Source organism: Panthera leo, chromosome C1, assembly GCF_018350215.1.
Source record: "Panthera leo isolate Ple1 chromosome C1, P.leo_Ple1_pat1.1, whole genome shotgun sequence".
Taxonomy (NCBI): Eukaryota; Metazoa; Chordata; class Mammalia; order Carnivora; family Felidae; genus Panthera; species Panthera leo.
The window spans coordinates 55075502-55099793 of NC_056686.1; the positions used below are offsets into that span (position 1 = coordinate 55075502).

General features: G+C 39.1%; 1 protein-coding gene across 1 annotated transcript in view; it reads right to left on the minus strand.

Moving 5' to 3' along the window:
- The window catches only part of SLC35D1 (solute carrier family 35 member D1), a 45717-nt gene extending 36672 nt beyond the window's left edge, over positions 1-9045 (minus strand). The window contains exons 1-7 of the mRNA XM_042952068.1: positions 8388-9045; positions 7540-7573; positions 7356-7442; positions 6594-6661; positions 4936-5007; positions 4224-4292; positions 1959-2061 (exon numbers count right to left, since the gene is read on the minus strand). Of these exons, the coding sequence (XP_042808002.1) occupies positions 1959-2061; positions 4224-4292; positions 4936-5007; positions 6594-6661; positions 7356-7442; positions 7540-7573; positions 8388-8590 (636 nt within the window). The 5' untranslated portion in view covers positions 8591-9045. The remainder of the gene's footprint in view (positions 1-1958; positions 2062-4223; positions 4293-4935; positions 5008-6593; positions 6662-7355; positions 7443-7539; positions 7574-8387) is intronic.
- Positions 9046-24292: the final 15247 nt, after the last annotated feature.

The following is a 24292-nucleotide window of genomic DNA, read 5'->3' on the forward strand; positions in this document are numbered from 1 at the left end:
TGCCTTCTTAAACATAGTACATTGACTAAAATTCAATTGAGGGCATCATCATAAACATGCATTACTGTATTGGGTCCTTATATGATGTTGTGATGTCCTTAATGCTGTTTAATCACCCTGTTTTTGAGTACTTTTATCTTTTATAGTTTTCCTGTTTCTTTCTTTTGTTGTTAGCTGACCTTTTATACCACTGCCTCTCTGCCTCTAACTAGAATTCCATCTTCTAGTATGTTGCTCCCAATCCATGAGGTATGAAAAGCAGATCAATATGCTTAAAAGTTCTAATACAAATGAGTCCTAAGTCATTTTTAAGGGAGGAAATGAAGGACTCTCATGGGAATGAAATAGCAGAAACTCTCTTTGCTTTTGTCCAGGTTCTAGAATATACTCTAGATTGTGCTGTCCAATACAGTAGTTACTAGCCATATGCAGCTATTTCAATTTAATTATATTTAAACTAATAATTCAGTTCCTCAGTTGTACCTCAACAGCCACATGTGGCTGGTAGCTACAGTTAATGGACAGTAGAGATAGAGAATATTTCTATCAACACAGAAAATTCTATTGGTCAGTACGGTTTTAGACAGCTGAGGCTGATGGACAAATGGAATGTTATTACTGGTACATATTTTCCAAAGCAGCAAATGGGCTGAGAAAAAAAAACAGAGTAAAACTAAATCTCTAACTGTTCCCTTTTCTCTATTTCAAAAAGATAAAAATTATTTAATAGTAGTAGCTTCCACTAAAATACAATCATCATACAAAGTCATCAAGACAAATAAGTGAAGAATAAGACATAAAAGGTATACTTAAGAAAAAATTGTTGGAAACAATCCACATTGTCCCTATTCTTCAAAGACCTTCAAAATAAACAATCTCTGAGAATAACGAAAACTACTAGGACATTCATTCTATGGCTCTTTCTGAAGAAGGCAAAGCCCCCTGCCAAGACAATACAAACCTGACACTAACACTACTACTGACTAGGTAGGGCATTTGTACTTACAATCTGAACTCCAAAAAATGGTCTGAAGGAGTTTCAGAAATATTGTACATATAATAGGGCAGCCTAAAAATTAAGAAAATAAGGTCATCTGACTTAGAAGAGAAAACATGGGTAGGGAAACACAAGATTTAAATGAGATAAAAAATGTACCACTGTTTAGAAAAAACTATGGTGACAGTATCTCATGTGGGTCCTTATATGGGATACATTATGATAAAAAGGGCAATTCCTTCAAATAACAACCCTATGATGTATACAGCTGAGTTCCACATAGCTTCTTCTTACAATAATGTGAACTTATACCATAATGTAGTAAAAGCAATGTGACTCAAATTCTCTGATTTATGGCTTGACCTAAAAATAAAATTTAGTATGTATATATTCAAAGTGTATAACAGACCAACAAAAAATATCTTTAAAGCATGCTGCAAGTTAAAAGAGCTGGGTATATAACATTCATGTGTACGAGATCTAGGCCAAGGAATCCAGCATTGCTCTTGAGAGAGAATGATACTAATGCTCCCTAAATGCTTTCCCATTATTTGTGGGACAAATATGCAAAGTCCATTCTTGTTCTGCAGCTCCTTTCAACACTCACTCCTCAAATCTGCTTAAGGTCTTCCAGATATTTCCTTCTTGTCCAGTTCACAGCCATGAACATTTATGACACTTTTCTCCAATGAACACCCTTAATTATTTCCCTCTCCCAAAGTCAATATTCACCCAATCCTTTCCAGAAAAGGAGTAAGAATAAAATCTAATTGCTAATTAATAACTGAAAAATAAAGTTTTTTATGTGAGCAGCAACATACAGATATTTTACCTTCAGAGATCCCTAGGTCTTTCCCCTCTCTCCTAAGCATTTCTTTATTTTCTGCTTTTTTCCTGACAAATTGACATTACCACTCCTAACAACAGTAAACATCTCTTAAAGATGTAGATTGCTACCTACTTTTGAATCTAATTTCTGTTTTACATATGCGCCATTTGCTGCTGTCAGGACATCATTTATCAGAATGAAAACATATCCTTCCAGGTCAAATGCCAAGTCAGAGCTGCAAAACACAAGCAACACTTTAATAACTTACATTTAAAGAACATGCATGTAATTTTAAGTAGGTCTGAAGTACAATATATGGAAGAACATATTCTTATCTAGGTAAGTGAACATTAGGCATTTTACCAGCTATTAGCATTTCTTAATTCCTGGTTATAGTTTGCAATTTCATACTCAATAGGGAAGTCTTCAGAAATGAGACATACTAACACCTAAACATAATCATTAGTAATTAACCAATCACATCAGTTAATAGCACACTGCTCTGAAATCAAAGTCAGACAAGACCAAGTAACCAAATTCACCATTATAATACATCTGAAGCAGAAAGAAGGCACTGGAACTCAATTTCAAAGACAAGGAAACCAAAAAGATGAAGCTGTTAACATGTCACTTTTCCAAGGATTCATTCACACAAAAGGCAGGCTGTACAAGTGGTTGGGTCACTGGGTGGAATATCTGAGGTATAGATTATAGTTAGTTCTGAGATCAAGCTACAACAGTGTCTAAGCACATAGTAGGAACTCAAATACTTAAATGACTGCTTTAAAAGCCTATCAGGTATAACTAGCAGGATTAGGGAAATTAAAGTTTTCTATTATTTAGTTGACCACCAGGCACAAGATAAGAACTTAGTAAACTGAACAGAATAATGAAAATCTAAGAAAAGTATGTCTTCATTAAATGTTAGCACCCTAGCTAAAATAGCGGCCCCACATTCCACATTCTGTGATTGTGCAAAACTAGTACATATTTATAGCTAACTAGTACATGGAATGAGACTTCTAAGGAGCTCTATGCCACTGCTATTTTAGGCAGAACTAACCCATGTACAGTCCCTTTTCCAAACAGCCTGACAACCTTTTAACTTCAGACTCCCTTCCACCCAATCTGTTTCCCAAGTAAAAGGTTCTGATTAGATAAGGCTGGTCCAAATCTGCAGGCCAGGGTTGGCTCTGAGGAACTCCTGTTGTTTGACTCTGTTTGGGGCCCCACCAGCTTCAAGGAAATGCTCCAAAGACTAGCAAGGCATCTCTAAAAAGAAAGGTTAAAGGCTCATATACAATTTTTCTTCAAGGAGGTAATATCACCTAATGGGAAAAATAGTTAGCTATATAACAAAATTCTAGTAACTATTCTATCTTAAAAAAAAAGGAATGCAATTTCACTTGGAAATTTAGGGTAGAATAGAATCTGACTTTAATATTTCCTCCTGCCTATACCACAGGGATGATGAAGGTAAATGAGCTAATCCAAGAAGCGCACTGAATTCCTAGATGGAAAATGTATGCTGGGCAGAATTTGTGTCATTAGCAACCCCACTATGCCTTGGGCTAAGTAAAATGTAGACGGCCTCTAGCTATAACTTTAATTTTCTGAGTCTTTGGGCATACATTTTCACCCTACATTTTAAATATTAATCAGCTAATTAATAAATTAATTTATTTTTGAGAAAGAGAGAGAGCATATGTGAACACAGGGTAGGAGCAGAGAACTATGAGATCATGACCTGAAATGACTGAGCGACCCAGGTGCTCCTCTTCCTGCACTTTAAAACTTAAACTTAAGAACAATGGAAAAAGCTTCAGTAATTTAACAGAATGTCTAAGTTATAGCATTTGTGATATATCTTAAGTGAGCACAAATAAAGAAATTCTATTATTTATTATTCCATAAGGCAAATAATTCATTATCATCTGCCTTTTCTAAGACACTATTTTCTTTAGCACTATGCAAAGTAAACGAATACCACATGATTTATAAAAGCACACAGGCTCTGGAGTCAGGCACAAATTCAAATTCTGGCTCTGCCATTTACTAGCTGTGTAACCTTGACCAAGTTACTGAACTCAGGTTTCAGTTTCTTCAACTAAAAATAGGAAAATTATACCCATAGCTTTCAGAGTTGTTGTAAAGAATGCATAAATAATATGTGTAAAATGCCAAACATGGCATATGGTATGTGCTCAATAAGTAGAAGAATCAGATTTTGCCAGCCTTGACCTTAATACAGTCAAAAAGATTGAACTCTCTGAAGAGTCTTTTGGATGTTTTTCAAAGACATGATTCTTACTTAGCCTAAAAAAAATATCTTTACTGGTAATTGATTATTATTAATAATTATTGATAATTTCCAATATGTTCTTAATACATTCTTACCTGGCAGCTACAAAGGCTCCAATAATCATCGCAAATACGGTCATCTTAATACCCCAAGAAAAAGTCTTCCTACAAAATAAAACAATTAAAAAATACATACATGTGCCTTTATTCACAAAGACTCAATCTGCAACACAGGCAAAAATATATGTGTGTGTGTGTGTGTGTGTGTGTGTGTGTGTGTGTGTGTGTGTTTTCTTTAAAAAAAGCTATAAACAATCATATTTTAAATGCTTCCAAGAAATTGGATATTTCAAAGAACCCCTTTACATGAAGCAAAAAGTTACACAAAAAAGTGTATTCATTTTTTGATTCTTATATTTACCATTATTGAGTTTGCATTTTTGTAAATCAGAATTTCTTTAAGTAGAAAAAGGTCACACGCACTTGTGGTAAAAGTAGCCAAGACGTGAACACTATTTAAAGCCTATACTGATGTTTCTGACCCAGCTTCACCCAGTGGCAACAGTAAGTATAGGAATTCTTAGAAGTGTATCTCATGTTCAGACAGATTCCAACTACAATTCATAATCTTCCCAACTGCTGCTCCCATAAACTATCAATTCCTATAGCAAAGGAAGAAAGTTGCTTAAACTTCTCAAAAGACAAAGTTGAGACAAGACAAATAATTTTACTATTTCACATATGCTGGGCCCCTTTTCAAGATAATTAAAAGTTTGTTAAAGACTACATATATTAGAAATCAGCTCACTTGAGTAAAACTCCTTCAGCAAACATTGTAAACAGGATGGAGAACCTTCTCAGAACTGTAAACATTGGCAAGCTGCAAAAAAAAAAAAAGGAAAAAATATGATTAGGTAAAATAAAGTTTAACAATTTACTTTTTTAACTAAGACTCCCCAAATATCTTAAAATAATGTTAATCTCTTCCTTCTATTATGCTGATTAATTCCATTCCACATTGATTAATCTGTGATTAAACCTTTGTTTCTTTCTAGGATTCTTATTTGAAAGCTGAAAGAATTGCTTTTATAAAACTACTAGAAGTGAGAAATACCAAGCTAACTATAAAAAATGGTAGAGATCATGTATCTATTATCAAAGACTAATAACAGCCACTTTATCTCACTCTACGTTTATACAAATACCCTTAACAGTAACCATGTTAGTCTTCCTTTTTTACTAGACTGACCTTACTTCCCACCCACTCCACTCCCCCTGAACACGTCCAACCCTCCAAAAAGCATCTATGATAATCTACCCACATGAAACACTCGATTGTCCTTTTGTGGAAATACTTTGGTCTTCCTCTAAATTACCACAGCATTTTGCTTGCACTAGTCAAACACATATCCTCTTGTGATATAATTATTTCTGAATATATCTCATCTCACTCCAAAGTGCCTTATACTTAGCTGGCAATAAAAAATAGGCTGAGGATGGATAGATGGATGACAATGGATGAAGAAGAGCAAATTCTATAGAAGCAGCACTTTGTAGCATGTCTGCATTTCTTTCCAAGTGGATAATGAGATGGAAAAGGATGCCCCACCCATGAGAAATCTAACTTCCATGAACCCTCTCCCAGAGATATCATCATGGTTATTCTGTCAGGTTTCTTGGGTCTGGAGAAAGAAGAAATGAAAAACGCTTTGTCTCTCATCCTCAGATTATCTCCCCATTGTTTTACAATCATCTACTATGCCAAAGGTTTACCTTAAGTGGAAGTAGTGAAACCATGGATTTCTGTTAAACGGCTTCCCTATGTGTATAATTTTAGTATCACATACACCCAATACATACTATACTCCTCAAGTGGAGAAGCCAAGAATTGGGAGGTTAGAGGATAATTAAACAGTGTTGTTGTAGAGCAGCGAACTACTGCTTTTTTCTAGAAGTGAATACGCTGCTTCTACAGTGATATGGCCATGGGTACAATATTTGTATCAGAGTTCCATCTGATGTTATTTTAACTACTTCATGTTAAAAGAAACACTACAAAAGTTCTCATACCACCCTCTGATTTTGCTTGCAGAATTTGCTTAAAATATGATATTTATAAATTGTATTAAAGAATTGAAACCCCAGAAGCCTAACATATATTCTCCACTACTATATAGGTCTGGAAAAATAATGAAAATCTCCTATCACAGCATTTTATAACATTTTAAGACTTCTATTAGCAAAGTGAGGAGGGAAAAAAACCCCAAAGCAAATAAAACTCTTTCTATTCAAACTTAAAGAATTTAAACTAAAATCTTTTTGGTGTAATCTTCATTATTTACTAACAGAAGCTTTCCGGTCCTTTTTCTTCCAAAATCAGAAACAATGTGTTAAATATTTGACATTCAAGTACAGTTTTAAGAATACATTATATTAACCTCACTAGTAAAATAAAGTTATCCATACTTCAGTTTCTTTGTGCTGAACAGTCCCGTGATTTGGTTCCCAAAATATAGTAGAGGTAGTGGAAACGTCTAGAAAATTTAAAAAGGGATAACAAAACTCAATAATAAAGATAGCTAAAACAAGGTCCTTTCAAACAGAAACAGTTTTGTTTATATGATCAAAATCTTTCCACTTAAAACATAAGATTAGAACTCACACACATTTTTGGCCCCCGTGAAGCACCCAAAAAACATTATTCCTGGATAAACAGCACTACTGTGGCAGAGAGAGGGAAGAATGGAGAAGGAAAAAGAAAACAGAAATATGAATATGATCAAAGCATAGGAGACAGTAACATCACCTGCTTTAAAATATAATGGATTAGCCCATGGCAGAAAAAGGAAAGGCATTTCATCTTCACATGGAGTTAAGCACAGGCAGACAGAAAAATAAGAAAACAAACCCAAAGAACAACGAATGCAGGATACACTGGCTGGATTAGATGGATGTAGAAAATGCAAAACAGCTGTCCTCCCAATAAGTGTTCATCGATTAAAACAACACAAGATCTCAGGGGGCTTTTTTCCCTTAATTTTACAAGAGTGTGTAGGCCTTTTTAAAACACATATTACTAAATTTATTCTTACCTTCACTATACCCTATCTGGGCAATTTCAAGACTGCAATTTTTAAATAGGCGGAGCACTGACAAAAATATATAGGGACTTCTTTTCAGCAAAAAGCACTAGTATTATTATCATTATTGCTATTATTACTATTTTACCTTTCGAGGTACATTTCTGTCAAGGTCAGGAAACTTGACTACTCTGAGCGCCTTTCCCACCCAGAGAACTGCCACTGTGGCCACCATCTGTAAACAGAGAACACAGATTCACTGTTCTACATATAAAGACACACACAGAAGTTCGAACGACATAAACCACGTAATGCTGAAGATTCCAACTAACCTGGCCAAGTCCAACACATAGTGAGGAGGGAAATCTACAAAAAAGGTAGAGAGAGAGAAAAATACGGGGTCAGGAAAACCCAAACGTAGCTCTGTCGATTCAATTTAAATGCATTTTGATACAAACACCAACATCTGCCTTTTATCCAAATGAAAATCTGAGAAAAATCCCTGCTGGTTGTCAGGCAACACCCCTGATTTTGTAGCCTAGGGCGGCCACTTGTCTCATCTTGTCCGATTCCACAATTTCAGTCAGCTGCCTCCAACAGATTTTTCAAGCGGTGAAGAAGACAGACATAGGTGTCTTCAACGGCTTCACATCTTTAAAACAAAAATGCTGCTTCTGCCTCAGGGTCCCAGTGACAGCGTCAGAATCGTCTTAAATGAGCTTGAGGATGCGCACGTCCCCAGAGGCTGTCAGCAAACTCGAGGAACCCTGAAGTCCCGGACCCCGGCCCAGGATGCCGGGAAGGGAAGGCATCCCCTCGCTCTGCTCCCAGCCTGGCATGCAACGGGAGCCAAAAGTCACGAAGCAACTCCGCTCCGTTACTCCGCAGGGCAAGGTCTCCTGGGCGCTGCACAGTAGGCACGGCGGGCGCTTTCCCACCGCGGCGGGTTACGCGCGCCGGGCCGTCCGGGGCCCCGCGCCCAGAGCGGGACCCGCACCCCGGCCCATGCGCCAAGCCGGCCCCGCCGCCCGGGCCGCGCGTCCGCCGCCAGCCCTCTCCGGCGCCCGCCCAACTTTGTTCAGCTTCAACTTTGGCAGCGTTAAGTCCAAGGAGCCGGCGCCCCGCCGGAGCCGCGCGCTCCTCCCCACGGCCTCGGCCGCCACCGCCGCCTCGGCCCTACCTGTAATTGGTGAGCACGCTTTTGTTGACCACCACGATCAGGAAGGAGCTCACGCCGTAAAAGCCGGCGGCCAGCAGCTTCAGGAACACCGTCAGCGTTTCGGCCGACGCCATCCCCAACTCCTCCTCATGTCTGTGTGTGGAGGATTTCGCGGGGGCTTCTCCTTTAACCCGGGCATGCTGACGTCTATGAACTTCCGCCATGGCTGCGGCGGCGGCGGCCTGTGAGAGGAGCGGCGGGCGGGCCCGGCGGCAGGGCCGAGCGGCGCGGGGGCCTGTGGCTGTAGTTCCCGGGGGACTCGCGGGGCCCTGATCGGCGGGCTGTGTCGGCTGCGCGCTCGCCGCCTCGGCTCCCCGCACGGTAGCCGCCCGTCCCCGCCCAGGGGCAGGAACGCTGGGTTTCACACCCTTGGGGACTGGGCTCGGGCATTGTGCAACGCGGGGTCAGAGGGTAGGGGCCGCGCCGGGATTGGTCTGGGTAGGGGTTGGAGAGGGCCTGGAGAAGGGGAGGCGGCGACCCTCAGTCGCGGGCAAAGAAGGAAAGGAAGCCAAAGAGCAACCACTCGGGGACACCTGAGCGCCAGGCGGCAAAGCAAATTCACCGAACGCCGCGGCCGCCCGGCGCCTGCGCGCGAGCCTGCGCTGGGTCTATCAGCGGCCGCGTACCTACAGCTGGGGAGACTGGAGGCAGGGGGAACTGAAAGCCGTATTCTCCAGATAACAGCCGCAACAAAAGTACGGACCATCCTCCCCTCGGTAACAGGTGGCTGGCTGACTTATTCTCAAGGTGTGCGCGTCTAGACCTTGTTCTTTTGGTCTCTCCTGCAGAAGGTCAAAGCCCTTCAAAAGTATCACACGTGGATAAAAGTAAACACCAAGCATTTCATTCTACATTCCCTCGGGCTTCTTACATTTTCTGAACTCAGAAACACCAAACAATACTTTCTTTGCAGATCAAAGGAAAATTTGTTTAAGAAAAATGTACACATATCCAAAAAAGTAGTAAGATAATCAAGCAGCTTATGCGTTGATGACAGAGTAAGGGTTTGGGAGGTGCGTTCCAATTCTGGGATTCCTGCAAATGCCCTCTCACTAGCCATGTGCCAATTAGTTGACCTCTCTGGGCCAGCATCTCCGTATCTCTATGGATGTTAAGCTAGTGCAGAGCTAGTTTTCAGTAAGTGGCAGTCAATTATTACATAACTGAAACAAATCATTATTATCAGCTTCAACAAAGAAATGACATAGCTAATATTAATGTCAGAAAAACAACTTTGAATTATTTTTCTATATATTTCATCTATCTTTTTTATTTCTTTTAGCCCTTACTTTTAAATTGTGATGAAATACACATAAAATTTACCATCTCAACCTGTTTTATTGTTATGGTAAAATATGCTTAGTATAAAATTCATCATTTTACCACGGGGTGTATAATTCAGTGGCACTAAGTACATTCACATTATTGTGCAACTCTCACCACTACCCATCTCCAGAACTTTTTCATCATCGCTAACTGAAATTATGTAACCACTAAACAGTCTTTCCCATTCCTCCTCACCTCAACCTCTAGTGACCACTATTCTTTCTGTCTTTATGAATCTGACTATTTTAAGTACCTCCTGTAAGTGGAATTATACAGTATTTGTCCTTTTGTGTCTGATATTTCACTTAGCATAATGCTTTCAAGGTTTATCTACTTGTAGCATGTGTCAGAATTTCCTTCCTTTTAAAGGCTGGATAATATTCCATTCTGTGTATATCTTTTGATCCATATCTTTTGAGTTATTCTATGAACTCCTTTGTTTTCTGAATATTCTGAAACACTGGTGCCCAGAATGAAGTTCTTAACATGGCCCACAAGGACTTAGGGGATGTGGCTTCTGCCCACATCTCCAGAGGCACTCCTCACATTTCCCTCCCTAAGCTGCAACTAAATTAAATTATGGCCAGTTCCGTGAAGAAAAATGCGGGTTCCTGTTTCTGAGTCTTTGCTCCCATTATTCTTTCCATCTAGGTTGCTTTCTCTCTCTCTCTCCTCTCCCCAGTCTCCTGAAGAACTCTTACTTTTCCTTTAGTATTTAGCCAAAGCATTACTGCCTCTTTGGGTACCTTCCTTCACACTGTCCCTCCACTACCTCCATAGAATTGATATCTCTCCTTTTGTGCCCCTCGCACCCCATCTTTGTACATCCCCATTATAGAGGCTCTGGAATTACATGTTTGTATGTCAGTCTGTTCCAGCAGACAGTGAACTCCCTAAGGACAAGGACAGGTGGGATACCTAGCACCGTTTAAATGTTTTTGCTAAATGAATAACTTTTTAACAATAAGGAAAAATGGCCATATTTCTTCCCTAATTGCTAGCAGCAGAAGAAAAATAACTAGAAAGTTTTATTTTGGGAACTATCTTCTGTGAAAAAAAATACTATAAAAATAATATCCCTCATAACAAAAGCAAACAAGCAAAATAGACCTGTATTACATAAAAAGTATCTTCCCCTCTTCCTCCCCTACCCACTCTTTAAAGAAAGCAACTGCTAACAGTTTAGAGGTTGTGTTAAGTGCCATGTTCTGTTCACATATGAATACATACATGTACACGGATGTATGTATACACACCCATATCCATACACACAGGTGTATATTTACACATGCATATTTAATACATTTTTTAACATACATAGAACAGAACCAGGTAAGAACACTGATCCTCAAGCCAGACACTGTCTCTGACACTAATTTTGTGACCTTGGGCAAGTTACTTGACAATACTGTGCTCAGTTTCCTTATTCATAAAATGAGGATTTCGCTTAGCACCCACCTCATGGGGTTTTGGTGAGAAATGCGTAACGAAGGTAAAATACTTAGAATATAGTACATACTTCACAAGTGTTTATAATAATAATTACTATTATTATCATTAATACTATTATTATGCAAACTCTGTTTTCACTTAGTATTTTTAAGGATCTTTCTGTGTTAGTAAAGAAATTCTACCCCGAATAGCCAAAGCAATTTTGAAGAAACTAAAGCAGGAGGCATCACAATCCCAGACTTTAGCCTCTACTACAAAGCTGTAATCATCAAGACAGCATGGTATTGGCACAAAAACAGACACATAGACCAATGGAATAGAATAGAAACCCCAGAACTAGACCCACAAAAGTATGGCCAACTAATCTTTGACCAAGCAGGAAAGAATATCCAATGGAAAAAAGTCTCTTTAACAAATGGTGCTGGGAGAACTGGACAACAACATGCAGAAGGTTGAAACTAGACCACTTTCTCACACCATTCACAAAAATAAACTCAAAATGGATAAAGGACCTGAATGTGAGACAGGAAACCATCAAAACCTTAGAGGAAAAGACCTCTCTGACCTCAGCCATAGCAATTTCTTACTTGACACATCTCCAAAGGCAAGGGAATTAAAAGAAAAAATGAACTATTGGGACCTCATGAAGATAAAAAGCTTCTGCACAGCAAAGGAAACAACCAACAAAACTAAAAGGCAACCAACGGAATGGGAAGATATTTGCAAATGACATATCAGACAAAGGGTTAGTATCCAAAATCTATAAAGAGCTCACCAAACTCCACACCCGAAAAACAAATAACCCAGTGAAGAAATGGGCAGAAAACATGAATAGACACTTCTCTAAAGAAGACATCCGGATGGCCAACAGGCACATGAAAAGATGCTCAACGTCGCTCCTCATCAGGGAAATACAAATCAAAACCACACTCATATATCACCTCACAAGAGTGGCCAAAATGAACCTATTAGGAGACTATAGATGCTGGAGAGGATGTGGAGAAATGGGAACCCTCTTGCACTGTTGGTGGGAATGCAAACTGGTGCAGCCACTCTGGAAAACAGTGTGGAGGTTCCTCAAAAAATTAAAAACAGGCCTACCCTATGACCCAGCAATAGCACTGCTAGGAATTTACCCAAGGGCTACAGGAGTGCTGATGCATAGGGGCAATTGTACCCCAATGTTTATAGCAGCACTCTCAACAATAGCCAAATTATGGAAAGAGCCTAAATGTCCATCAACTGATGAATGGATAAAGAAATTGTGGTTTATATACACAATGGAGTACTACGTGGCAATGAGAAAGAATGAAATACGGCCTTTTGTAGCAACGTGGATGGAACTGGAGAGTGTTATGCTAAGTGAAATAAGCCATACAGAGAAAGACAGACACCATAGGTGTTCACTCTTATGTGAATCCTTAGAAACTTAACAGAAACCCATGGGGGAGGGGAAGGGAAAAAAAAAGAGGTTAGAGTGGGAGAAAGCCAAAGCATAAGAGAGTGTTAAAAACTGAGAACAAACTGAGGGTTGATGGGGGATGGGAGGGAGGGAGGGTGGGTGATGGGTATTGAAGAGGGCATCTTTTTGGATGAGCACTGGGTGTTGCATGGAAACCAATTTGACAATAAATTTCATATATTAAAAAAGAAAAAAAAGAAATTCTACCTCATTCTTTTTAACAGCTGCTGAAAATTCCATTATAGATGCATCATAATTCATTCATGTAACCTTTCCTATGGGCATTGAGGTTGTTGCCGGCTTTTTGGTTATTAACACTGCAGTCTTTATTATCCTTGTCCATTCAAATTTGTAGAGGTATAAGTTTCTAGATGTTGAATTGTTTAATTACAGGCTATGTTTCTTAAAAGCATTAACAAATGGATCTCCAAAGAGACTGTACCAATTTTACATTCCCGCTAGCACTGTATGAAAATGCACCCCTCTCTTATAAAGTCAGATGGCAGCAATAGAGACCACTGAAAAAGGCCAGATGGTTTGAGTGCTTCCCGGTGGAGGGATGAAATGCCAGGTACAAATTTCTTCAAACAATCAATTGCAATTGATGAAAATTGCAATGAATGAAAGTAAATCTCATAAAAGTATTAATCCAAAAAACTACTGTTGTTTTTCTCAGCATGATTATGTTATTTATTTATTAATAAATATTTGTTAAGACCTACCATAGATAGGCCAAGAACTATACTGGATTTTCTCAACACCAGGAATGCTTTGTAGACCCTCAGTAAAGTGCTGTGAAGTCAAATGGAGTCAAGCATTTGTATCAGGTGCCCATAAAGATAGATGTGCACAATCCAGCTGGGTTTTTATTATAGGTATTTAGACTTTTTGGTACTTTTAGGTATTTCAATTACTTAGACCTATTTTCTAACCTCAGTAATATTAATCACAGAATTATATATGGGAGATTTATATATTATTTATAAAATTGAATAACGGTGGAAGTATCTAAAATTGTATAAGATTGGGAAGACTTGATTTAAATATTTTCATTGATATACAAGTCTACTCTATTTGGAAATGTCAACATTGTACCTTGATATGTTTTATATTTTGCTAGGTGGAACTACTGGCGGAAAAATCTTCTTTATAATTAAAACATGTCTTTTTATCAAAACATTGCTTTACCCATCATGTTTCTCCACCAGGAAAAATTGATTCTGTATACTATTTGTTAACATAACTCACGTTATTTCTTTTCCCTGTACTTCTCCCTTTCCCTAAGCTCACTTGCTTTTCTTATACTGGAATTTATGTGGGATATTTTGGTGCCCACATCTATTCACCAGTTTCTTATTTCACTGCCTGCTTAGATCATCCTAGTGACCTACTGTGTTGTACCACTGATTATTTTCTAGCCCGGAAGCAAGGGTCATATGTGTTTCCTATTCAAACAATGCCTTTAAAATTCTGTGAACTAAAAAGCTTGGAAGGGGAATGGAGCTTCTCTGCAGTGCCTCATACTTCTCTATGTTGGGCTCGAAGATATGAAATTATTGATTACTGATGATGAGCCTGGCCATGTGCTATCATTGTGGTTTATTATTTTATTTCATCCTTTCTACTCTAGGAAGTAGGTATGGCAAAAAAACTTATAAATAGGAAAACAAAGGCCAAGAAGGAGTCTTAGGAATGCCCTGAGTCCTACAGCTCTAAGTGACTGTGCAGATTTGGCCCAGTGTATTTAGCAGTGTGCTCCTACACTACATAGTCCTGCCCCAAGTGGGGTAGATGAACATACTTCCTTTTATAAGAAGTCTGGCGATACCATTTCCTCCTTCAATTACCAAGTTTAGTATTTATCAACCATATGAAGAATAACTAGGATTAAGAAATGACAATTTATTAGTCATAGTCAATCATGACCCAATCACAAATACCATACTAGTCATCAAAGTAGGCATTGAAAATACAAAGGCATTTAGAACTCAAGGTGTTTACAACTGAACTTCATACAAATTGACTGTAAATCAGTTGTTTTGATCCTCCTATCTCAGTGAACTTGGCCTCACTATCCACCGATTGACCATGGCTCTACCCTCTTATAACCATTCCCCCATCACTCTTCAACCCACCTGAAACTAGTTTTACAGCCTCCACCACACTGAAGCTGTCCATCCCTAAGTCATCAATGACTTCCATGGAAGTAAACCCTGCAGACACGCAGTCCTTCTCTTGTTCCTCCACTCTACAGCATTTGCACTACTGATCCTCTCCTCTCCTTTAGCCACACACACTTCCCTTTACTTCTCTGATGCCACACCGTCTGAAACACCTCCTAGTTTTCTAGATATTCCTTCTCATTCTTTCTGCTTCACTGGCTCTTCCTCATCTAGATTTTTTAAGTAGAGTTTCACATTCCTCGGGGCTTCGTCTTGGGTCTTTTCATTCTATACATTCTTACTAATAATTTCATCCCACTTAATGGATTCACTTACCATTTATCATTTTGCCAACACTTCCCAAATTTCTATCACATGGGTTCTCTTGAACTCCAGATTAGTATATACAACCGTCTCCCGAACATCTTCACTTGAATGACTCTGAGGCCCCTTGACATGTATAAAACTAAACCGATCATTGTCCCCTCAACCCCCGCAAACTGCTTCTCCTCCATTGTCCCCTATTGTATCAGGTAATGAATCCCGACTGGCTGCTATCCAGCTATTTACTTAGCCATCCCATATATTTACTACTACCTGTTTATCAGGTCCAATCAGCATAATTCAATCACTGTACTGAATCAGTTGATTTTGTACATTTAGATGATCAAGATATCTATAGACAATATTATGGCACAAAGTAGGAGATTTGATGTAACCCTGAGATAAAACTGTAATCATGTACTACTGGCCCTGCTATATAAGTAGTAAACTATTTCTAGTTGGTCCTTATGAACAGATATAGAGAAAAAAGCATTTGCCATATCAATTAATTAGCTGAATACTAGGTGCAAGGAGCTATGGTGTTAATCTGCTTTAGTAAAAATACTACATGTGGAATATTAACTACAACAAAAGTCACCTCCTGATTACGTTTATGACCATCCTCAGATATTTCTCAAGATCTGCTTTCTGCATTGGACAAACAGGAGACTTATGTGGGAATGTGATAGGTATCACCACTCATACATCTTTCTAAGTCTTTGGTAATGGGCACTAACCTCTGCAATTCCCTTGAAGATATGCTATTCGTTTTGTTTACTGTCCTAGTAGGATGGAAAGGTTCCAGAGGCTTCCTTTCTACCATTATAGTCCTTGTTCCATGGGTCAAATTGCCAATGTAAGGATTTTACCAGTTGCCATGTATATCTGTTATGTCTAAACATGTATTTCTTTTAAGTTTATTTTAATCCGGTTTTATATCCCATCTTCCTTAAAATTCATTTCTATACATATTCCTCAGGTTTATATTGATGTAAGTTGGGAAAATCTGGCAATCAGCTTTTTTGGTTTATAAGCTGCTTCCTCCTGGATCGGACTTTGTACTTGTTCCCCCGGAGCATGCGGATATCTGACCCTAGTTACGGGAACAGTGGATAGTTCTCAAGCAAGGAAAGACTGATATCCTCAGACACAGGAGGACAAGCTGCTTCCACTGACAGAAGAGGTTCAAAGTGACTTGAGATTTCAAAATTCTCACCTTGGCCTAAGTCCATCCAGATGTATCCCCAATCCACGTTTTGGGGTCCCTCTCCTTCCCTATCACTTTCCTAACTTCTACACCAGAGACCTGGCAAGGGTATACATTCAACTGATGTTGTAAATTCTGTAAACTGGACAATTAAATATCTGTTCATTTTTAGCAGTAGCAGCCCTGTAGCTATAAGAAATGAGAGATTCTTTTTTTTTTCTATTTTTTAAGTTTATTTATTGTTGAGAGAGAGAAGTGGGGGAGGGACAGAGAGAGAGGAAGACACAGAATCCGAAGCAGGCTCCAGACTCTGAGCTGTCAGCACTGAGCCCGATGCAGGGCCCAAACCCATGAACCATGAGATCATGACCTGAGCCGAAATCAGATGCTTAACTGATTGAGCCACCAAGTGCCCTGTGGAAATGAGAGATTCTTTTAAGGCTGTCATGGAATCCCTCCGCCTCTTTGATGAGACTTGAGCAGAGTATGAGGACTCAAGGTTGGTACTTTCTCTAAGTGCTTTAGTGTATTCAGAAGAACCTATTTATCACCAGTTGTCATAGTCATTGTTACTGTTCTAACAGTCAAACACGGCAGATAGACTTGTTTCATTAGGCACTTTATCCCAATCAACTACAGGTGATGACTTAATTAATAATGATACTTCTGCATGACATGGGTTACCAGTATTCATTTCCTATTAGCAAGGAGCTCAGCACTACATTCAAGCCGAGCACAAAGCCAAGCTAATGGCCAAATCCCACTGTTTAGGGTCTGTTTCCTGGGAGTACTCCTAGCAACAATTTCTGTGCCAATCAGAGTCCAGTTAGGAGACAGAAACCACGCTGGTTATTTGCTTAAAGAGAATTTAATGTAAAGAAATACTAACTATGCAAATAAAAGGTTTTTAAAAAATCCTCTAAGGTATCATGGAGATAGCTACTGCAGGAAAGGCAGAGGGAATAAAGGGAAGAGGCTAGAATTATTAAAACCTAGAAAATTAGAGGGTTCCCCCCACATACACACCAATAGCTAAACTCAGACCTCTGAGGAAGAGATGCTGCTTAACTGGAATCTTTGATACTGGAATCTTTGAGTGCAGAGGAGGCTCCCCATAAGCCTGGGATCCAGAGGCCCTGTAGGCTGTGGGGAGCATGTTGAGACCGGCTCTGCGAGTGACAGGAAAACTGCCAACTGCATTCAGCTGCTGGTATGGGAAGGGCTGGCTGCTTCTGGGGGGAAGAATCATTGCTGCAGAAATGCTAAGAGGAAGCAGACACTAAGGGGCATTTCTCCTCCAGCTTTGCAGTCTCCCTAGCACCACCAATGGCAGAGCCTGATGGAGAGCCAGCTGGCGAAGCAGGAATGTGGTTTGCAAGTCACAAGCACCAGCTTCACAAAGTGGAATAGAGAAAGATAGTCCAAACCTACTCTAAGGTTTGGAGCTGAGAGACAAAAATTTAATAACTGGCACTCCCATCTTCCTAAAAGGAACCATCATCCACCAAGCTGCTCACCCTAGAAACCCAGTAATGAGTCATTCTTAGGGCTTCTCTCTTCTCTTTGGCCATAGATAAGCTCTTAAATATCTCTGAAGTTTGAACCCGCTGCCATCATCATCATCCCTCACCAAGACTACAAGTTAGAATACAAGCCTATTTAGTCTTCAGGCTCGATAACTAACATCTGTGCTCCTGCAGTTCGCTCTCTACACAGGAGTCACACAGCAGCCACAGTGATTTTACAAAATTGCAGATCTAATTGTTAGGATTAAACCCATCTCCTGCCTTATTCTTCTTTTGGCTCTCCTTGCTCTATACTTATGATCGACTTTCTCTAATTCCTCAAACACATCCTCTCATTTCTGGATCCTTGCACCTGCTCATCATTTGACTTATTATAGGTTAATCTTCCATCCCCCACAAACCCCATCCCCCTCTGCTGGCTAACTTCTTCAAGTCTCAAATAAAATAGAATATCTTCCGTGAGGTCTTTTCTACCCAGAGACTCATTAACACCCATTCCTGCATGCCTCTTAAGAGACATAATCACTTCAGTTACTAATTGAAATATTCTTTTCCTACTTTCTGCCTATTGCCTTCTCCTTACCATAAATGTTCAGACCATAATGCATAGGCTGTTGTTTACTGCAGGTGGTTGCTATTGAAATATACTCAGAACATAGGCTGCAAATTCTCAGATTCTGTGCTTAAAACTCAATGGTGCATAACGATTTTAGAAAAAAACTTTTTCCCCTTCTTACTCCTTTTAAGCCAGATAAACCCCTTCCAAAACATGTCCTTGTATAGTCTTCCCCAACTGAACTGATGAAAAATCTATTCTTTCAATTGTTTAGGCCCAAAAGCTCACAGCCATCTTTGACTCCTCTCTTTCTTTAGCTGCCCACATCTAGCTCGTAGCAAATCCCATCAACTCTATCTTTAAAATATATCCATATTCCAACATTTATTACTTCTACTGGCATTCTAGTCCAAGTCACCATATGTGCTTGCTAAAATATTGTAATTTTTTTCTGTAATGGTTTTTCTGCTTCTATCTTGGACTCACCTTTCCCTATTAGTCTTTTCTCCCCAAACCACCCAAAGTGACCTAAAAAAATAAATCAAATGTCACACCTCTGCTAAAAATTATTTAATCAACTTCCCATCTTACTCTAAATAAAATTCAAAACCTTACAATGACCTACATGGCCTTACATGATCTGGCCTCTTGTTACCTTTGTGACTTCATTCTCTGCCCCCTCACTCCACCTCTCTTCAGTCAGTCACAGTGGCCTCCTTGCTTAGAACACTCAAAGCACACTATACCTAAGGACCTTTGTACTCATTGTACTCTGCCTGGAATACTGTTCCTCCAGATAGCCTCATGGCTCATGATATCACTTAATTAAGGTCTTAAATGCCATCTTATCAAAGTAGTCTTCTCATCACTGAAGAAGGAAATGAAAGAAGAGCTAAATAAATAAAGAGCTATTCTGTGTTCATAGATTGGAAAATTCAATATTGTTGAGATGTTAATTCTCTCCAAATTTATCTACAGGATTGATGTAATTCCTGTAATTAATGTAATGTAATAATATTCCATTGTAGATATATACCACATTTTCTTTATCCATTCATCCACTGAAGAACATTTAGATTGATTCTATATATTGGCTATTGTGAATAATGTTGCAGTGAACATGAGAGTGCAAATATCACTTTGAAATTCTGTTTTAATTCTTCTCTATATAAACTCATGTCGTTGCAACTAGACAGTATTATGCTAAGTGAAATAAGTCAGAGAAAGACAAATACCATATGATTTCACTTATATGTAGAACTTAAAACAAACGATCATAAGGGGAAGAAGAGAGAGAGGAAAGCCAGGAAACAGGCTCTTAACTATAGAGAACAACCAATGGTTATCAGAAGGGCAGTGGGTAGGGGGAGGGGTGAAATAGATGATGGGGATTAAGCAGTGCACTTGTCATGATGAGCGCTGGGTGCTGTGTGGAAGTGTTGAATCACTAAATTTTATACCTGAAACTCATATTACACTGTATGTTAACTAACTGGAATCTAAATAAACACTTTAAAAATTTTTGAAAATCAAATCAATAACGTAATTTTACACGTAAGGAACTAGAAAAAAATTGGAAAAAATTATTTTACATAAATACTCAAAAGTGGGATTGCTGGATCATATGGTAGTTCTATTTTTAACTTTTTGAGGCACCTCCACACTATTTTCTATAATGGCTGCACCATTTTACATTTGCTTCAACAGTGCACCGGGTCCCAATTTTTCCATATCCTCACGTTATTTTATTTTTGTTTTGTTTTTTATAATAACCATCCCAACAGGTGAAGTGATATCTCATTGTGATTCTGACCTGCATTTCCCTGATGTTGAGCATCTTTTCACATGTTGGCCCTTTGTATGTCTTCTTTGGAGAATGTCTGTTCAAATCCTTTGCCCATTTTAAAAAAAATGTTTATTTTGAGAGAGTGTGTGCATGTACTCAACGCTAGTGGGGGAGGGGCAGAGAGAGGAGAAAGAATCCCGAGCACGTTCCACATGGTCAGTGTGGAGGTGAATGTGGGGCTCGAACTCACAAACCATGAGATCATGACCTGAGCCGAAACCAAGAGCTGGACTCTCAACCAACTGAGCCACCTAGAAGCCCCAACTAGTTTGTTTTTATTATTGATTAATAAAACACCCAAACTCATTGTAGTGCTGCTACAAATATGTACCCTATAAACCCAGAAATTCTGATAAGTTCTATTTTGCATGATTTCCACCTAAACAGAAAAAATATACAGTTCCTTTTTTAACAGTATACACATTATTGAGTTTTTTGCCAACAAGAGAGAACTTTTGTTTTGACTAAGTATTGAGGAGACTCAAATTCCCTACTAATAATTTTATTTGTCTGATGATTAGAGAAAGGTTTCATTGATAGTTTCCAACTCTGTATGTTTCAGATCTTGGTTCTCCTCATCCAGTCACATACTTTTAGAACTGGCCACTGTAGGACACATTTTATTTCATGATACGTCCTCTGGGCATGTAACTTTGTGTCACATGGTAGATAAAGTACTATAGTAGACAGGAGAAGTATTCTAGAAGCCCATTCCTACATTAAAACAGCTAAATAACTTTATACAAAAGTGGATGCATACCACCTATATATATCCTACCAAACCCAGACCATATACTTCTCACTCAATTTCTCCATACAAGAATTCTCGAAGTATTTTCTGCCATTCAAATGTCATCTGATACAAGGGGACGCATGATGATGGAAAAATTGAGGTGGAAAGAGACAACATTCTTCACCAATTACAGCTAAAACATCTTCTACAAATTTTATTTTTGGGGCTTTTTTGTTTTTTATTTTTAAGAGAGAGAGAGAGAGAGAGAGAAAGAGAGAGAGAGAGTTCACCAGTGAGGGAGGGGCAGAGAGAGAGCGAGAGAGACAGAGGATCTGAAGCAAGCTCTGCACTGAGAGTGCAGAGCCTGATGTGGGGCTGGAACGCAAGAACTGCGAGACATGACCTGAGCCTAAACCAAGAGTCAGATACTCAACCAACTAAGCCACCAGGTGCCCCTCTTCTACAAATTTTATAAAATTTATAAAGTATATAAAGCAGAGAAACATATTTCTAGGGCCTCTCTTGGAGCCTTAGAAAAAGTTCATACAAATGAAGGGCATGAAGCTAAAGTTTCATGAACTTCATAACTCAGGTCTATAAGAGTGGAGGATTTTGTTTTTGTTCAGAGCTGTATTCTCAGTAACTAGAATCAAAGCCATATTGTAGGCATACAATAAACATATGTTAAAAGAGTGGAAGGAAAGAAGAAAGAAAGGGAGGAAAGGAGGGACAGGAATGAAAGGAAGGAGGGGAGGGAGGGGAAAAGGAGAAAGCAGAAGTGGAGTAGTTCATTGCATAATTTCATTACAGAAACATGTGGTTTCCCCATACTTGGCAGAAAATAACTCATTAGAGTTATTTCTGTTGGAAGGAAAATGCATTGGGACAAACAAGGTAGTCTAGAATCTTAAACTCCACATTTAAGATGACATGTCAATACAGGGAGGTTATCCGGACTCAGAAATATCTGGACTCAGGAATGGGTAGAACTATGAGATGGCCCAGGACAGAAAGGTTCTGGATGGAAACTTGGGTAGAGTCAAAAGAGGAAGCTGAAGTTAACTTTTTAGGTTTACATACATATGTCCATCCAAGCAGGCATCTTTAAAAAAATGTTGGGGTACTGCAGTCTTCTCTTGATGACTCTGGAAAAGCCAATGCTGTTGATAAGTCACATAGCTGTGTGTCCACATTGCCTCCTCAATTCTACTTAGGGTTAATGAATATTAACTGACTAGTAGCCTCTGACCAGTCTGACCAGCATGGCCACTATGTAGTTTGAATATAGATATATTTCTATAAATGCTGGTAAAAAGTAACTTCCCTAGTTTCTCTGAGACTTGACCTACTGCCATGGTCACCCTAGTCTCTCCTCTGGAATCCCCCAGACCTCCCCACAAATCAGCAACCAAAGGAATAAGTCTAGGAGTGACATCCTGCTTCAGCCATAAGTTTCATTGGCCAATGCCTATACTGTGCTCATCATTAAATATTTTGCATAAAATCCCTGGTTCTACTAAACAATCAACAAGCTGCATGGGAGAAATCATGACTTTGGAGGAGGCAGAGTCTTGCCCTCCCAGTGCCTTGTGGGTTAGATAAGAATAGAGCAACACAACCTTATTGCTTGGATTGATTGTTCTCCCTAGAGTTGAGTTTTCCCAGGGTGGGGCATTGAACAGGTAGCCAGTTTCCCCATAAAACTACATCAGGGCATAAGTCAAGTCTATTCTAGTCACTGTTAGATTTCCAGCAACTAGTACAGTGACGGCACATAGTAAGTACTCAATAAACTTTTTTTTTTTATTATTATTAGAAGATGAAGAGTAAAAAAGAAAGTAGAATCTAAAAGGTCTAGATCTAAAAAGATTATCTAAAATCTTGGGGAAAAAATCACTGAAGGTTTTCCCTGGCATTCAAGGTGGGTAATCTGAGACTTGACAGATTGAAGGTCTTGCCCAAATAACCATGAGTTATTAACAGAACGGATTGTAGAGACCTGGCCTCTTGCATCTCCATACAATGCTCTTTTCACTACACTGAGCTGTCTCTCTTATATCCAAGGAATCAGGTATTCCCACTTTGGATTTCTCACAGCATGGAGAAATTCAGACCTGATCAGTACTGCCACCCACATGGGAACTGGAAGATTTAAGTAAACTCCAGAATTACATGAGGAAGTAATCTCATACTACAGCTGCAGCTGATTCTGCTTTCCTCCTATTCTTGGAACTGGTGGGCAGAGTGAAGTCATGATTTTGAGCAGAGTGGGAGAATTTGGAACAGCCACCATGAATTTGTGAAGAGAAGTCAATGGGAGTTTAAAAGATTTCTGAGAGCTGAGAGAATGAGGTTGACATTCATTAGGATGACTGTGTGTGGACCAACTCAGCAAGGTGGTTGAATTTTCTTACCAATCTTGGCAGCAATTAAGAATTATCCAGCCCAAATGTCAATAGTTCTGAGTTTGAGAAATCCTGTCCTGGAAACATTTTAAGTGTATAATGGCCACAGGTGGCTAGCAGTTACTATATTGAACAGCACAAATATAGAACATTTCCATCAGTATAGAACATTGTACTGGACAGCTCTCACCCAGAAGATTTTCAAGATCCTTTTTATCTCTGAGGTCTCAAGCAAATTGGAACAGAGCAAGATAGTAAGGATGATGATGGGGAAAAAAAAACACCAAAAGAATGAACACAATGGTCTTTAGGGGCATCAGTTATAAGTCATTGTCACTAAAGATGGATAATTCATACCTGATACCGAGAGCCCATATTTTGATTGCAGTTCACACAAAAGTATAGTATTGGGATCAAATTAACTATTGATTAAATTTTAACTAAGTATGTTGACAAACTAAATGCCACTTGGGAATCTACATTGTGGCTACTTGTCTGACTAGTTCTTTGTCTCTTTCTTGTTGTCCTCCCACGGCTATGGCTATAAAGGCAGTGCCCTACCTCTTTTCTGGGCAGAGAACATACATAATGAAGGTTTTCTTTAGAGTGAAGGAGGCAGTAAATGGGATTTACATTTAACAATATCCCCTCAGCTTTAAAAATGATTGGTTTTGATTCTCCCTTGGGGAACTGAAACAAAACACTTTCCTGCTCACACTGCACCTGGGTCTAATCCTGGGCACCTGACTCCTGGAGTAAAATGAGATGTGTCCGTATCTTTGTATATCCAAAAGGCTTCCAGGCAGAAGAAGAAATGCTTTTAAAAAGTATCCAATATTAGAAATAAGAAAGGTGATTATTGGATAT